General features: G+C 42.1%; 1 protein-coding gene across 1 annotated transcript in view; it reads right to left on the reverse strand.

Annotated features, from left to right (window-relative positions):
- man1a1 (mannosidase, alpha, class 1A, member 1) overlaps positions 1–18323 on the reverse strand; it is a 142290-nt gene that overhangs the window by 69652 nt on the left and 54315 nt on the right. Inside the window, exon 3 of the mRNA XM_079572019.1 lies at positions 11153–11268. Within this exon, the coding sequence (XP_079428145.1) occupies positions 11153–11268 (116 nt within the window). The remainder of the gene's footprint in view (positions 1–11152; positions 11269–18323) is intronic.

Genomic DNA, 18323 nt, shown 5'->3' on the forward strand with positions numbered 1-18323 from the left:
TTCATTCCCACCTGGACGGGGCCTTTCTGTGTGGAGTTTGCATGTTCTCCCCGTGTCTGTGTGGTTTTCCTCTGGGTACTCCGGTTTCCCCTACCATTAAAAACAGAGATGGCCGAGCCCCTGCCCACGCTGGCAGCTCACTGCACCTACAGGTCGCCCCAGTGGCATTGAGGATGGGTCAAATGCAGAGAACAAACTTCTCAATAACTATAAACTATATAAACTATAACTTAACTAAACTATTTAAGCACGCCATGGCTAATTTCCATCAAGGACAAGGATATACAATAAGTCAATGGCATAAGGAAGTCTGAATCTGTGCCCTGATGGTAAGATCTGAAAGTGATGGGACAGAGGTAATCATCTATAGTTCTGTAACTGAGACAAAGCAGTGCTTGAATGCTGAGACAGCAGAGTTTATGACTGATCTGTGGTTTCACTGCCTTGTTTTTCGACTTTGTTCAAAAACAGATTGTGCAGCCCTATATCTTTGTTTGCACCATTTACTTTGGTCAATCGTGCTACTTCACACAGGGCTAAAGGTGTGAGCTGTAATTAGCGGCTAAAGAGGTTGTAAATCTCTCTTTCATAAGTAGCCACTTCACTTGGAAACTGAGCATTTTTTTCTTTAAATGAATTTCAAGCATTAAGCAAATAAGAAAATGTTTTCAGCTAGTCACTTGGAAGTTTCTTGTAAATGAGGACGTGTTTTGAAATCTTGCGTTCCTGCGTGTGCAGAAATGTGCACTAATAGCACCGGGGCAGCTCAGGGAATGCAGTGGCCCATAAATAACAGAGAATATGTTTGACAGGATTAAAACGAAGATCACACAGCTTCAGTATGTTTTACAGCCCAAGTAACTTCACGTTATACACAAGTATCTAAACGGGAACACTGAACTTCAAACAACTTTAAACTTGAAAAATAAATCCCTACTCTGCAAACTAAGGCCCGCAATGAATAGTGGATAAAAATACATTGCCCTGACGTTTGTTTGAAGACAGATTGGGAGAAAAATCAAAGAAAGGGAAGTTTGCAAAGCCATTTGTCATAGCTGCAGAACAATGAAGCCCTTTTATGGACAATTGGAGGCTTTTTTTTCTTTTTTTTTTGGTGTTGGAGTGACAGCTCTCATAATTCACTGCTGTCGACGAGAGATAGGACAATAGCGAGCGAAAAGCACTATAAAGACAAAATGTGTCCTGTTAGTTAATGTCTTTTCAGCGGCCATTAGCGCAGTCAGACAATGCCATTGAGTCATCCTAATTCAATTTATATGAAAGGAAAAAAGACAATTATATCTTCCCACTGCTGTATTATAAGCAAATGTATAAAATGTAAGCAATTAGCCATTTCCCTGCGATTCCTGCCCAGTAATGGCCCGGCCTCACAGCTTACACTACTGAACACAGACGCCAACATCTCGCCGTTAACGGTTTCCAACGGGCAGAAAGGGATATGAAAGAAATGTTGTCAATGTTGAGGGATTAACTTGGAGGTTTTGTAGGTTTGGCCAAGAACTCAGAGTTGTTGTCCCGGTGTTTTGGGTAAATGACTTGAATTTAAAGGTGCATTATGCAACTTTTTATGTGGGGAAAAAAAGTTAAACGGGGGTATTATGCAAAATCGACTTTTTCAAGATCTACATCATGTTATTATGTCATTCCCTCATTAAAAACATGCCTGAAGTGTTGCCTTGGCACATTCACGTATATTTGAGTAATCTGTAAAAAATCTGATGGCGGCCATTTTAGGGATAGGTTTGCCTGAGTCCTCCTAGGAACGCCCCCACCTCCTGGAGACGCCTCCGAGCTTTCATCACCAGCCGAGTAACCAACCACTGCTCCTCAGCAGAACCCCCTCCCCACTGATGCCACAGAAAGCGTGTGGAGGGGGCATGTCGGAAAGAGTCAGAGGTTCTTAAAGAGACAGAGGCCTATTTCAAGACATTCACTACAGCCATTTTGAGAGAGCACTTTTATACAAGGCAGTTATTCTAATTTACTGCATTTAAAGACCAACAGAAGGTTTCATCATCATTGTAGTGTGCTATAGACTGGTGCTATGTGATTGAAAAAAGCATAATACCCCCTCTTTAATATTTCGGCGAATTTGACCTTGTGACCCAGAGGCTGTATGAGTGGTCAGAATGGCGCCTTTAATTCCATCACAGTTGTTTTCATGATGCTCCAAGATCAGTTGTTAGAAAGGTTTTCTCTGCTCACCAGAAAACCTACAAAACAATTGATCCTGGAGCATTGAAGAGACCACTGTGATGGAAAGTAAAGGTGCCATTCTGACCACTCATACAGTCTCTAGGTCACAAGATCAAATATACCCAAATATCAACTTATTTTTTTCTCACAAAAAGTTGCATAATGCAACTTTAAAGAGTAACTTGTTTACCTTAACAAATCCTTTTTGTAGTCCCTCTGGGGTTAATACAGTGTTAATGGGATGATGCAACTTCCCTCAGAGGCACAATACACACTAATGGAATCACAAAGAAGAAGCTAACAGGCTAGCGGGCAAAGCTAACTGCGTGCCATCGCCACTTTAGCAGCATTTACAGCCAGAAATGAAACTCCATTGTGTAATTAATTTGTGGCACAATGTACAATTTCCCTCTCGCCCTTTGTCTTTTCTCTCACGGATTAATGAGTAAAAAAAAATACAACGCAAAATGCTGGCCTCCAGGAGCATGAGTTACTTAGTTCTGCTTTAAAATTTCAGCAAAGGCCAGTAAAGACATGCTTATCCTTATCATATTTAGGTTTTAAGCAACAGGCCATTGGAGCCCAACCTTCTTTGCCTCGTGTACCCCTTGGCCAGATATATGGAAAGTGGTCGACCACTTACTATTTAGCAGTAAAAACACGATGGGCTGTGTTCAAATCAAAGCCAAAACACTCTGAAAACACAGACCTTTTACTGCAAGCTGTCTTCTTATTGACTTTCCTTTAAAAATATCACATAAGTACTATTTGTTTTTTCTTCTGAATGAATTAATCTGAAATTATTCCCCCTGCTAAGTGCTGGCGTACCCCCCAGAGCTCATTAGCAGTGCAGAGTGATTTTAGGAAAAAAATGTCTGTGATTTTATCTGACATGTTTCGCAAAAGGAATTGTCATTTGTTTTTGAGTGCCTGGGTTTGCCGCTTTCTTGCAATTTGGATCCCTTACCCATTGAACTAATATAAAAAAACTGCATGCATTTGGAAACAACAGCAGGTTTTGTACACAAGACTCAATGGAGGCGCAAGGAGATTGTACCCCCTGCTGAGAGCATTCTATTGTAAGTGCTGCTTTTTCAATTTGCTCATTTCTACCATTCCAACTGCATTTTCCAGTAAATAATCTTATGCCCCTACGGATTATTCAATACCATGTGCTTAAGACAGCCTATATCCAGCCTATAGACTACCTTTACACTGCTGAAATAGACTTGTACTCGCTGCTGTAGTGTCAGACGGCGTTCCTCTGAGTAGGCAGCAGACTGACGTTATCTGTTGTGCACTGAAGGGGCCTGACAAACGATGGGTCCAGGGCACTCCGGTCTCCTGATGCTGCAACTTTCAGCCTTACACAGTGGAACGGGAACTGACTAAGCACTGCTGTTTCCTCACACAGGCCTGATTAGGTTTGGAACGAGTCAATGCACCACGTCCTGCGAGGGTTTTTTTGTTGGTACGAGAACACCGTGCTGCGGAGGAAGTCTGTTTGTTAGACGGCAGGGCTGTACAATGTGCTCCAAATGTTCCGTCATTTTATGGATGATTAAAACAATGATAAAGCTAAGTGTACGCTTTGCTTGAGCGAGACGCAGGCGGATTTCAACAGATAACGGTTTAACGATCAGCAAAAGGAAGTGTCCGCCTCCACTGAGTCAGACGTGTTTTGTCAGTCTGAAAGGCAAACGAGTGCATTGACGAGTCGAGGCTCATGTTTTACAGTGGCGTCAATAAAAGCCGGTGGCACAGATGCGCTGAGGTCTAATAGACGGATTTCGTATACAAACAACATAATGCCATCGTGTTGCGTCGTTGAATACAAAACAAATAGAAGTACCAACAATCCAGGACTTCAATTTTCATACACACAGGCATGTGCGCACTCTTTTCAGAAGTATAGATGACACTTACGGTTGTGTGTGTCAGAGAGACAAATGGTCCGAAGTTGAGATCAAGAATGCACCTGCAGAATCCAGATGCGGCGAGGAAAATTCATACTTTTTGCACTTCTGCAGTGAAACAGTCAGGTCTCTTATGCCTGACCAAAGAAAGCGCAGTAAACTTTGTTGAGAGGGTCAAGATCGAGAAGTACATTTACATAGCTAACGTTGGCCTGCATAATTGTAGAAGCTAAGTGTTCACCTCAAAGTGAGTTTCCTTAAATAGGCGCCGCATCCTATTTTCAAGCCTTACCGTTGAGTGCAGCGCAGTTTTAGGGATTTAGCTGTAGAGTGACAACAATCCAGACCATTTTTCATGATATTTGTAGCACCACGGCGTATTCTATGTTATAGCTACGGACACATGCTTTGGCTCGTTCGAAAGACGAGACTCTAAGCTCTCCGTAGGTGAAAACAGTTTAATTCTACGTGCCTCGATTCCTGACAAATCTAAGCTAAACAGAGGCTAATTTTTTTATTTTAGATTCAGAGATAGTTGGTGTTTTATGAAACACTCTCCTTTCTGATTAACTCCTCTCCTCCTCTCCTCCTCTATCCTCTCTGGACGGACACTAATGTTATGGGAAGAGGCATATGCCTAGATATCTCTGTTTCAAGTCAATTTTCAAAGACAACATTGTTCACAGGTTTTGAAACACCGCGTGTCATCGATCGCGTGTGCATTTAAACAGCCTGGTTCTCAGCTTGAAGAATTTAACAGGATGTTTCTCAGCCGTCCCTGGACCGATTTGAAGCATTTAAAAACTCAGAGAAATGTTAAAATCTTCACTGTTTCGATCTGTACATGGGAAGCCGCTCTGCTTTGTCAAACGCGCTCCAGAGAGCGAGAGAGAAGTGTTGGGTTTACAGCTGTTCACTACTCAACACCACGCCCCTCGGACTAAAAAAAAAAGAGAAAAGAAATGCAAAAATATATAAAATGTCCAGATCGTGACTTTTCGCAAGTTTTCGATCGTTATTTATTTCACTTCTGTTCATCACAGAGCTACCAAAATCACACATAAGGTGTATTAGAGTGTTTAGTTTCGCAATAAAAAAAAAAAAAACGCGGTTCATTCATTGCCGTTATTCGAGCGTCACCCATGTAAACAACTGATATCTAATATAAACTGATATTGGAAGCGCCAGGTTTTTGCACCTAGCATGCCTTGTCTAATGTTTGTCTGCATTGAAATCGAGACACTCATTCATAACACTACTCACTTCTACAGGGCAATTCAAGGGATGCATTGGTTTATCCTTATCAACAAGCAATGATAGGGAAACAAAGAGATCAACCAATGCGTCCAGATTAACAGTGACTTTCAGTGCCAATAATCTGTAATGAAACCTTGAACCCTTGTTCTATACATTGTGAAACCATGAATCACACGGATCATGAAGAGCTAAATGTAGATTAGTGACTTCAAAAGTTCAAGAGAGAAAGACTCTTCTTCAAACAAGAGAAAAGACGTGAGAAAAAGTGAGCCGACTGTAGCCGTAAGTCGCACAAAATCCCCGGGCACGTAACACTGCGGGTCACTGCCATTTATTTCCAGCCAAACAGAGCAACACCTTTAAATCTATTTAAAGGCGAGGAGCAAGAGACGAGGTTTTATAGGCCTCCAGAGAGATGACCTGTCAGAAATGAAGCGCTCGGGAAGGGAAACTTATGATCTTCAGCTGCGTCGGAACAAGAAAGAAAAGTCAACACTTCCTGTCGTAAAAAAAAGAAATAACAGACGCTTTGGAAAAAGGTGAGACAAAGACAGAAGTCAAGTCTCCCGAGAGCTGCACGCGAGCAGGGAAGCACGACTGTGGAGGAACATCTAGTCGTAAGTGCAATTAGATTTGTGAATCAGTTCAATGAGCTCATTTCATCTTTTTCCTGTCTACATTGTGATACAGAGGTCTCCAAACTTTTTACCCCATGAGCTACTTTCACTGACCACTTTCACTTGTGTAACTATATGACTTAAGCAGAAAGTTGATTTTAAGAAATGTTTATACTTTTCTACCTTCACATAAATGTTTGCAGATTACGCTTCGAGCTCCACGACTTTTGATCTTGGGGTGAATCAATAGTCCTATAGAACCAAAAACATCTCTCGCCTTTGATCTTCCGCGGACCATTTTGCACCAATATCATCAATCAAAAAGCTATGTTCAAATTGGACATCTTCAGACTCGCCCTTACTGCTGATAAGCCAGAAAGAGCCACTCGCACGGGCAGCGTTCTCCTCCTTTGAAGTCGGCCTGCATTGTAGAAGCAGCCTAATTATGCTTCAAGCTGCTCATTAGAAAGACAGAGGATTTGTCTTTTGAATACAAATATGTTTACAGATCTAAGACAAGGCCCGGCTCGAGAAGCATGTTCGCCTGTTGTTACGCAACCTCTAGCGCTGTCAGGAAACGCTTCAATCCGCTTTACTGTATCCTTTCAAACTGTTACTTCATGCATTTATCTCCAGCAGCGCTCTGTGCATAATCCAGCCTTATTCATATGCGTTTGCCAGCAGTCGTCCTGTCACTCAAGCCGCTCGCTCTCGGCAGGGAACCCATTGTTTTGCATCCTCTCTGAAGCAAGGTAATTGTACGTCGTATATAGCTTACCTTTGAGACATCTTTGTGGCATCTTGTGCTTTCCAGTAAGTCATTTTTATGTGAATGCAGAGGGGGCCGTTATTTCAAAGTACAATGAAAGGTGCTCAGATAAGCAGCATTCCTCAAGAGTAAGTAGTCTATCATCACGCAAGTCTTTGTGAAAGGTAAAATGGGTAAAAAAAAAACACATCACCGATCTAGTTCAGATCAGAGGTGACTCAAATTCTCCATGAATACAAAATATATACAAACCACAAAGTTATTGTATATACAGTGGGGAAAGAAACATTTGGCCAAAATCCAATAGAAAGTCTATAGGAAACTGACCAAATACTTTTTTCCCCACAGTATATCATATGACTACTACAATCAGCCAGCGACTTCCCGGACCTGTTTGAATTGAGCGTTCCCCATACAAATAATAAATGGTGAAGCCAGGCCCTGTATCAAAGTATGACGAGGTATGACATATATATAATTTCTGTGATTTCTCCATCAATGACATATGAAAAGATGATGTTTTGTGACAATTGTGTGTGTATCTGGCCCCACAAGAGCAGAAACCTTACTGAATATCATTTAGCTCAAAGGCCACCGTTTTACACTAATTCTTATCTAAAGTCCAATCCCAGGTCTGTGCATTCATTCATGATTCCTGACGAGGCTTTGACCTGGTCAGACTGTTAGAGGATAACATTAAATCGCTATTTATCATACTGGGTCAAGCTGTACAGTCGCTCTATCTCTGTCATAGCCTTGACTGTGGTGCTCAGGCGCCATGACGCTCTGAGAGGGTATTTATCCCTTTTCTGTGGAAGCATAGACAGACTTGAATGGTAGGACTAGCGCAATGTCTCGAGTTCATGTCTCCGGGTCCCGCACCAGATGAAAAATAAATGTCTCCTGTATAAGACATTTTTCATCTATCCTCTCGAACACCATTGTTAATCCTCGATCCTCGATTTGCGATGATTGACGGCTAAATGCTAATGGCTAAAGGAACTAGCCGTCGTCTGTACGCATATGTTAGGATCTAACACCGCTTGTCCTTTTTATTTCTTTGATACAAACTATTATATACTTTAGAATTTTGAATGGCTAGTTATCATTTGGAGCCCAATGGAAAAATCTCCCAAAGAAAATTAAGCGTTTAAAGCAGTACTAAGCAACTTGTTTACCTTAATAAATCCTTTCCGTAGTCCCTCTGGGGGTAATACAAGTGTTAATGGGATGATTGGGGGGTCTTTCATCTCCTCCTGGTGTCTCTGGCCAGAAAACCACAAATACAGGCTAGCGGGCAAAGCTAACTGTGGGCTAGCGCCACTTAAACAGTGTTTACAGCCAAGTCTGAGTGAAATAAAATATTTCCATTGTGTAATTGGATGTACAATGTCCCTCTCTCCCTTTGTCTTTTCTGTCGGCGTAGTATTTACCCTCAGGGACAATTAATGAGTAAAAAAAAAAGTTAAAAAGTACTGCTTTAAGTTGTTTACTGACCTCTAGTGGCTGGAGTATATTTGTGTCTATCCCACAATATCATGAGTCAGTTTTGGTTGAAAATGCCCCCCATCGAAATGTCAGAACTTTTATGTTATTCTGTCAACAGATCGTGAACCCCCTGAAAGAAAAAAAAGAAAAAAATGTCTAGAATTTCAGAAAGTTGTGATTTCCAAACTCACGAAGAGTCAAAGAGCAGCTAAAATAAGCACTGCAGGGGATAGTGGAGAAAGTCTGGCAGCTCTGACAGTACCCAGGGATGTGTTTGTGTCTCCGAGCAATGCAACACAAAAAGTGATTCACAGAGATGAAAATCCCCCCGCTTTCATGAAGAGCCGTCTGCATCTACAGCTATGTCCTTACAGTGGAGATGTAGCTTTGAATTGTCATTTTAGGACATGAAACTGCGAGCAAGTCGAGCGAGGCTGTGTTACGCGTCTTCTCCGAGGCACCATTTGTCACAACAAATCTAGAGTGGATGAACCAAACCAAAGTTAAAGCAACAACCACGCTGGAGTAAAGGCGGTAATCACATAAGAAAAGACAAGAGGAAGAATATGTTGTGGAGTCTTAACGCCTGTGTCTCCACCCAGACGAACATATCTTTAAAAAAAAGAAAGAAAAACGGATAAGAACAAGCTTTTGAAGGACTTTAAATCACTTGAAGGAACCCCGGAAAAGGGCCTGAAATAACAAATCTAAAAACATGACAGTCCTTCGAATTATGCGGAAATCTGAAACGAGTCACGCTTCATTTCCACAGTTGCTGCTAAAAGGCTTGATTCGGTAATTTATGTGAATTTGAAATCTGACTGAAGAACAAGTCATGCTTGAATTAAGAAAGTACAAATGTTGCATTATTACTTTTTTTCCCCGTTGACTAGCGTACCGAGATAAACCAATTCACTGGAACTTTCTGCATTTATGAAGTTTTCATTTCTCAAACAGCTCTCAGTGCTGTTGAACGTGAGCTGGTAGTAGGTTTTTCGAAAGCCACTTAAAGATAGATTGCTGGACTTTCAAGGCATAGTTTAAACTGTTGGCCGTGGCCCTAACTCATTACTAGCTCTAAGGGCAGCACGGTGGCTCTTGACTCACAGCATGACGCTCCTGAGTTCAATTCCTGGACTGTGCGGAGTTTGTATGTTCCTCATCCGGGTGCTCTGGTTTCCTTCATTAACCAAAAACATGCACAATAGTTTAATCTTCCAGCCAGGTGATTCTGACCATCAGCTGGGCTCGATATCTGGAGATGGGTCGCCCTCTGCCCCTTACAGGTCGCCCCAGCGGCATCGAAGGATAGATTAAACAAAGAGGACAAATTCCATGCGCGGAAAATAAATTGCACCTAAACCTTAATATAAACAGTTCTATGCACATTTTTGGACGTTTTTCTTCTTACATTGCAGGAAACAATATACTCAATGGTGGACAAAAGAAATTAAGTCTAAAACTAAAAAAATAGTCAGGCACATCAGCTTTAAAGCAGTACTGGTAACTCATGCCCCTAGAGGCCATAAGCGCCACTGCAGGTGTCGTAGCATGTTGCGTTGTTTTTTACTCATTAATTGTCCATGAGAGAAAATACTACGCTGACAGAAAAGGCAAAGGGAGCTAGCCCGCAGTTAGCTTTGCCTGTTAGCATGTTAGCTTCTTCTTCTATTAGTGTGTATTGGTGACTCCGACCCGGAGGCAGGAAAGTGAGAGACATCAGGGGGAGAGGAAAGACCCCCCAGTCATCCCATTAACACTTGTATTACCCCCAGAGGGACTACGAAAAGGATTTATTAAGCTAAACAAGTTACTTAGTACTGCTTTAACCATAGTTCATTAAATAACGATTTATTCAATACTTTTTAGGTATGGTTGACATATGCTAGCAGAGAAGTGAGGTTTGGTTAAAATGTAAACTCCAATAGGCACTGACAAGGGGAGACCAGAGCCACACACATAAGAGTGCACCAATCTAACTGTCTGACAATTCTGTAGTTAAGAATTGCATCACACATCCGCAACTTTTCCTGAGAGATCGACAGCGTACACCTGCGCAATTATTACCTAACCGAGAATGCAAAGGGTGAACTCCACTCTCCGGGACGAACTTCTTTCAGCTTGTGACTTTGTAAGTGCTCTCCTTGAGACTAGGAGCTGCGCAAAAAGTTTTCGTCCAAGCCCTGAAGTTTTACCTACAAAGTGGCGTGGTGCGGCTGTTGTAAATACTCATTCTCTGCACTTCACAAGCTCATAATCCAACTTTTACAGGTCCTGAGAGTGCGCTGTGCCGTGTGTGTCCTTGGCAGAGAGCTTTGAGGAATCCTCTGAGCAGTAACGAGCGGTGCCTCAGTTGTTCGGGGAAATGCGGAGTGAAAGCTGTTTAAAACGAAACTGACGGTAACAATGCATCTCATCTGCGCGACGGGGTTTAATTACACATTCAGCGGATGGCACAATGGGGCCACGGTATACTTTGATTTAAACACATTATTGTACACCTTACCGTTTCCCGCAGAACTTCAATTATTGATGTTGACGGTAAACAAAGACACCAGAGGCATATTTGTTTGTTTGAGTTTGCTGCACACAACAGGAACTTTCTAACGACAGCGGATTAAGGACAAAGACAGAAGTGCTAAGATCACTCGGGATATTTTAATGCATGTTTATGTTCTCTATGAGTCATAAGAAACTCCAAATAAAGATGACAAATCTGGTGTTGTAGAAATCATTGTCACTGATGTCTATAAATAGGAATTCACAATATATAGCCAAATTCTATGCATGAATGTCAGCCCTTCGATGACCTGGAACCCAACTTATGCTCCGGAGACAGACTCCAGCTTGAAGTGAAGTTAGATGAAACACATTTCTTTGATTCTTACCATGTTGAAGTCGAGGTTTTTCTCCACCCAGTCAGTGGCAACGTCGAACTCCTCAAACATCTCCATGATGTAGAGCGTATCCAAGGCATCCACTATCGTCGCTCCCTTTATGCTCCCTGGAAGAAACAGAGAAAGCAGAAAGTCTCAGACCATGATGTGAACAAAACAAAACCCCCCTTCAACAGCGCACTTAAACACAGACATCGCTTGTAGCTTTTTAGGTATGGATGACGTACGCCGCCAGAGAAGTAAACTGAAGAAGTTTTGTTTACAAGGAGGGAAAAAAAAAAAAAGTGATTTTCCTCAGCAGATGGTGCTGGCTGCGATTACGAGCGCTGATGAAACGTCAGGAGTCTCGTCTCCAGTGATTAGCCCCGAAGCGGGAGGCAGTCGCCGAGGAGCACAAAACTGGGATCTCAAAGTGTCTTTACCCCAAACACTAATGAGGCCTGCAGCTCCCCTTCGCCTCAGTCAGGCAGGTGAAGGAGCTCCGGGCAAAGCACCCCATCGAGAACTACACAGAGCCCGAGGCGAATCTGACAAGAGGTCAAAAGTCAGGAGCGTGTGGACCAACAGCGGACGAACTGACGAGAAAGGCCTCTTCGCGCAAACTTGATGGAACCGAGACAAACAAAGTGAAGTGGGTGCCCCGATATATCAGCCGCTAGAGGAACTTAAGAGAATTATTGGACAGCGACTAAAGGTTTGCTAATAGGAACCAATTTAAATCTCGAAATGGCATTCCTCCACTGAAAGCTAAAATCTCCACAGTTTAAGTCTTTGCATGCCTCTTTATGCAAATGAAATGCTAATGCCACCCTTCACATCTTCCCATTTCTACATTCCCGGCGTCACGTCAGTATTTATTGTCTGCGCCGTAAAAAGGCTTGGTAAGATTTTCAAACAATATGAAAATCAGCACCATCTGCTTCTGTTGAACTCCTCGCAAGATTTATTTTGTATCCTCCTTTGTCTTCTTCTTCCTTTTTTTCCAGGACATTACTATTCAGTTCACTCTCTGACCATCTGTACATCAAACACAAGCTCAGCAAGGACATCGGCAATGGACTAATACAGAGGACACGATCTCTTTATGGTGTTGAAGAATTAAAGAATGGGACGCCATAGTTTCCTCGTACTCCAGCGACAAACTATTTCGCCTCAAGCCGTTTTCGCCAACAGAGAAGGATTGAGGTTTGTGCCAGTTTTGCTTCATGCGGTTTGGCCCAGTGATTACCGAGACAATCGAGGTCCAATATGAGATAAACTCTACCATAAAACTCTGATCAGAACATCAATATCGAACTACAGACTGACGAATGTTATGCTACACGAACGCAACCAATTAGCCCGATATTAGGAGGAAACGTGAGTTTTCTCGATGCCAGCTGAACGAGTAGTTAGTGCTGCATTGTTGACGGTGGGCAGAGTTTTTGAAGGGCAGCGCTGGCTCTGTGCTAGCGGCTGATGATTCAGACTCTAATAGAAAGCTTTTAGCCGCGTTTAAATCCTCCCACCACTTTACTCAGACATAAGCGCCAAGAATTCACACCATAATAACAAACCCCCAGCTTTTATCTCAACTCGGCGACTGCAGCTCGAATCATTGTCAGTCTACAGCGCTTTCTTTCTTTCTCCTCCTCACATTTGTCGGCGAGAAATGTTTTACTGACCGTAAAATTCAATGAATATTTTTTGGGATTATTGTGAAATGTGCTGCTTAGATGTGGTTTCGTATTTGGACCGTGAGCTTTATTAGATTGGCAAAGTAACCCCTTGGCTAATGGCTGTAGTGCCATAAAATCCTCTAGACGAAGTTATAGCTAGATGTTGACTCATATTTCAAAGTTGTAATGTAGGAGAGACAATTCAGTGCAGTCAGTCACGACATCCATCCACTTCGCCAAAATTGTCCACTGCTGCCAGAATTAAGGAACAGGGAATTGTTTCCTTGGAGTAAAAAAAAAACAACGGAGACATCCTGAAAACTTCTTTAACGCCAGCTCCGCGTCTGCTTCGGATTGGACTCCAGACGGACTGCCAGTTTTAAAGCAAAAGTGAAATTCGTGTGCGGCCTGAAAGCACACAAGACCAAAAGTCCAAGGATATCGGAGTTGTCCAGGATGGCCGAAGCGGGGTATTTCTGAAAGAACAGATGGCTCTGTGCACGGTGCTTGCGTTAAACATGAAACAGCAGCGGCCGGCGAGGACTCTAGTGCGGCCGTTCGGTAAAAAAGCAGACGAACGCGAGAAGATAATGTGAGAGCCGAGGCTTTTTGGACAGGCGGCCGGGGAGGAGAGGACATCTGTGGCACAGAGACTGACAGGACGATATGGGCGAGACCGTGTGGGAGAGTTAAAGAGGGATCAGCAACACATTTTATGAGCAGAAGAAATGCGAAATCCACCAATAAACACGACAGGTAAACTCATTATGAATCCATAATCACAACCAGATGTTTTATAGGGCATTCGGTTTTTACAGCCGTCATAGTTTTTGCCACCTCCGCACTTATGTTTCACATTTTATGATGGAAAGAGACATAATATGAGTAAGGACTACTCGTCTCTTCTATGCAGCTTCTTTCATGCTTCGAGTGCTTTCTGCTGGCAACAAGGAGAACGATCCAAGGTGAAAAAAAAAAGTACAAGATTTCCTTTTTTGAGGCTAAAGACATAACTGAATTGCTCGGAAAGTGTGTGATTTCTGAAGACACATCCATGGTTCATTTATTACACAACAAAATGTGAAATGATTTGTGAAGTTGAGAAAGAAACAGGCAAACGGGGGTTTTAAACTTGTGTGAATGAAGCTAAATACTGCGACAGGTGTGGTTTAACTGGAACTCCCAAAACACTGAAATTGGGCTAGTCAGAAATTGGATTCTTGAGTTCTTAATGACTTTCAAAAATGAAATCAAACAAATTAGAGAACATCTGTATGGACTGCAAAATGTTACAAGGCCTGAAAGCCACAGTGAAATGCTTCCTATTCTAATCTTTCTTAAACACAAAGGTTTTTTTTGGTCTTGCACATAGGTTTGGGATTGTCAAGTATTTGAACCAAAGTTCTTTTATTTCAGAATAAAACAACAGAGGTGAAAGATGGATGTGTCGTGAGGGAGCGCGGCGGATGTACAGAACAATGTGATAGATGGTCTTTGGAGACACTGTAATGGAGGGACCGACGCTGTTCGCTAACGACTTCTGGGCTTTCGCCGCTTCCCCCCCCTTTTCCCTGCTCTTCCCCCCTCCGTCCACCCGGGATAATGGCTCCTGTCTTCTGAAGGCACTTTTTATATTTCTGCCTCCGAGCTGCGGACGTCTCGGGCTGCGGGGCCGGACCTTGGGTTGTCCATTTGTCTGTCTGTCCTCGGTAAATGCAATAGCTCAGGAATGGCTTGGGGAAATTCAGAGAGTTCTAAAACTTTTTTCTTGTTTTATTTCTTAAAACTTTGCGATTGGTTTTTAGAGATAAAAGTGACCCCAGCAGTTGTGGAAAGGCTACTCTTGCCATAGCTCAAAGGGCTGTATGTTTTATGACTTGGGAAGTTAACTGGGTAGGAATGTAAGGAACTTTATGATAGAAATCCGTCAAAGGGTACGAGCAAACACTGTCCATAGACTAAAATTAGCCATCATCGAGAAAATGTAGCATAAAGAGCCTCGGAAGAACTGTGCCAGGAATCCTAGAAACTCAAAGCTGTTTGAACCACATGGCTCCATACCGTGACTTAGGAATTTTTCAATTTAGATTTGAGACATGTTCTGTGCTGTTAAGAAACCACTCACTCAGTCGTGTTCAGGTGCCTTTTGATTGCTGAACCCCATTAGTGTCCATCAGCGCCGGCTACCAACGTGGGCTGTACCTCCGACAGCCGCAGGTTCGCTACTAAACAACCGTCACTTTGCGCAATCAGGCGGCGAAGGCAGCTGTTAGGATGACTGAGAGGCTGACAAAGCTTTTAACCGAAATCCAAAGTACGTTCACGTCGATGGATTCTCCGCACGATCTCGCGGAAAGATGCATTTACATACAGTGCAACTTCCATCTCACAATTTGTGCATTTCTCTTTTTAGTTTTCTGCTGCTGCTTCCTCCACGGCTCCGCTAACCAGGCCTGTATTTTGTGAAATATCCTACTTTTTAATGTGGCGAGAAAGAAGAGCCGCTAATAGAAAATTGACCCAAAACTCCCACACTAGACTACAACCCTTGAAGTGCAATTATTGTGTAAGCCAAATATAGCAAATTATATTTTCTATTCCACTGTAGGTCAGATGATGTTTGGGTATCAGCATAGAAACGTGCACAATCCACACAGAAACAATAGCCGATGGTATAAATGACAAAATATGCTAAGTTGAAATGGTGGAAGAGCTAATAAGAGAGTTTGATGTCACTTAATGTTTATAGAAGCTGGACGGCAGCTGCCTGAAAGACGAGTAAACCAGAGCAGACAAACTAAAAACATACTAAAACTAAAACTGGTTGTCATGTGTGACTCAGCTTTCACATTGAATGACTTTCATTCCTCATAATTTCCAGGATGAATAGACATAAGCGAAGTCGAATGCCGTTGTGTTTTTTCGTTCGAGGTGAAAAAGTACAAAATGGCTGAATAGGGAGCACTGGGTCGAATAATGTGGGGAGCGTTCGGTCACACAGAAGACTTTGATGTCCCAAGCCTTTCACCCTTGACACCAGGTATTCAGTGTTGGGGTAACGTATTACAAAAGTAACTAGTTACAAAAATAAATTGCTTTTTTCAGTAACTAAGGAATATAACATATTACTGAGAGAAAATACGGGAATATATTAGTCATTACAATTCAAGTAACTCAAACTTCAATGTATGAATGAAAAAATGCCAAACTCCCCTCAAATAACCAGCAACATGCCAAATCAAGTTGGACACTGGTGTATTAGTCTGCATTTACAAAACACAAGAGAATGGGGGAAAGCGAAGGAAAAAGAAATCTCCCTCTGCACTTTTGCTCGGTGGCATTTTTACTAAATTCAGTTTACATTTTACCAAAAGTAACTCAAAGTAGTGTAACTCAGCTACATTTTTAAAACAGTAATGTGTAATACAAACTTATTACATTTTTAAAGCTGTAATCACCAATATAAAATATATTACAATTTTCAGTAACTTGCCCAACAGTGCTGGTATTGTGTTTTGGTGAAGTACCCAAGTTATGGAGTGACGTGAAGTGAAGTGGTGGATAGTCTGTTATTGTGGATCTTCTGTTTTATTTGCAAACCCAGACCAGGAAGACCTTATTAGAACTTCTGGATCCAGAGACTGTTGTTCTAATGCTGCTCCCCTTTATGGAGGTACTGTAGGTTATGTTTCCTGTAGATCTTAGTGCTCATCACCTTGAGTAAGTCAAGTTCAGTAATGGCAAACGCGGATTTACGGGTCTATGTTTAAAAAAAATATAGTTTTCTTTGTGAAGGACCTGTTTCATGTTTCAATCTTCTAACTGTTACCAAATAAGCAATGCAAATTCTGTAAGATACCATCCTGTCATAGATAATGTTAGTGTCAACCCTTCAGAATAATGACCCAACCCTAGGACTGAGCTCATTGTTCAAGAGAGAATGCAAAATGTTAAAAACCTTGGCAGTAAAGCTAGGAAATGTCTTATGTGACACAACCCTCCTCTCTATCCCGTGCATGTACCTGTTATGTATGCACTTGGAATCAAATCAATCAAAACCAATACATTTTCCCATGGGGCAGATAAACGTACTACAAAAAACAGAATCAGAATAGTTTTTTATTGGCATTGCCATAGGAAGGCTCACAGTAACATCAATACAATTTACGACAAAAACATGGACATTAGCCATTTACTACACGATAAAAGATTTAGCTTCTTTGCTGTTCTGGGATGCCGGTCTTTCTTTAGGAATTGCATCCAAAATGTTTTTCTATACATACCTGTTTACAGGGAACTGACTTTGCTTGTAATAAAAAATCGAGGCACAGCTCCACAAAACTACATTAACCTCTCAGCTTTCAATATTCACAAAAGTTTCATTGTGTACATCGTATACAAGAAGTCGGTGTGTAACGGAAAGATTTGTGAAAGCGTTTCTCTGCTGGCTGCCTTTCTTACGCCGACTTGTCCCCTCGGTGTGATTTTACAATGCAAACTCCATGCAAACTCCAGGTCTAATCCCTAATCCTACATTTTCATCCAGATCTCAGACCCGGTGATCCCATTTAGCCCCCGCTCCCAGCTCTACATCTACTCCTCCCAACCACACGGCGTACTGCACCAACAGAGACCATGGAGGGGAGGGAAAGGAAAACTGATGGCGAAGCTTCTGGGCTAATCGTGTTATTGTAAGAAAAAAAAAAAAGAAAGTCTTGACGCACACAGTCCCAAAGTGTATTAACCTATTGGCTCCTGCTGCCAGATACTCGAGCGTCAACACTTTTGTCAAGGTTGGACTCAAAGGCGTTCGAGCTCATGCAGAAGTTTAGCAGTGACGGAGCGGAAGGGATTTCAGCAATAGCAACCATTATACGCTGAGTAAGAATTACAAAAAGGATTAGAGCTGATGCTGGAGATTTGCGGGTTTGCGGGTTGAGCGGAAACCGTTTTTGTCACAACAGTTTATCGGAGTTTATCAATAGAGTGGCAAAAAAAAAATGAACACAAAGGCAATGTCAGATGGATTTAAATGTAATTTTCAGCTCTTGGCTCAGCGTGAAAACGGATAAGGACAAAAGCATGTTATCATAACCTTTCGCCATATAAGTCGCTTCAGTGTGGTCTCCTCCTTGGGCTATGTTTTTAAAAGATGAAAGAGTTGATAGAAATGTATGTTTTGTTAAATGTTTGAACTGAATTCAAAATGTTCTTGAATGCAACTTATCAAACAATTAATCAATTCTGCATTTCCGAAATACGTGTTCGTTTGCTTTGAGCTGCTAGCCTCAAACACCGGCTGGAAGTTGTGACATTGTTGGGACAAGTGTAAATGAGCCAGAACTGTAGAAATATTCGCATGACAGGGGAATCACAGTCTAACCCATCACAATTGATCATATTGGGTCAGGATGTAAGGCCATACCATCTCTGTAGCACAGTCATGATTCCATAATAAATAAACAAGCTAATCGCAACACATACGCTAATGCTAACGCAGCTAG

This window comes from Gobius niger (genome assembly GCF_951799975.1).
Source record: "Gobius niger genome assembly, chromosome: 15".
Lineage (NCBI taxonomy): Eukaryota > Metazoa > Chordata > Actinopteri > Gobiiformes > Gobiidae > Gobius > Gobius niger.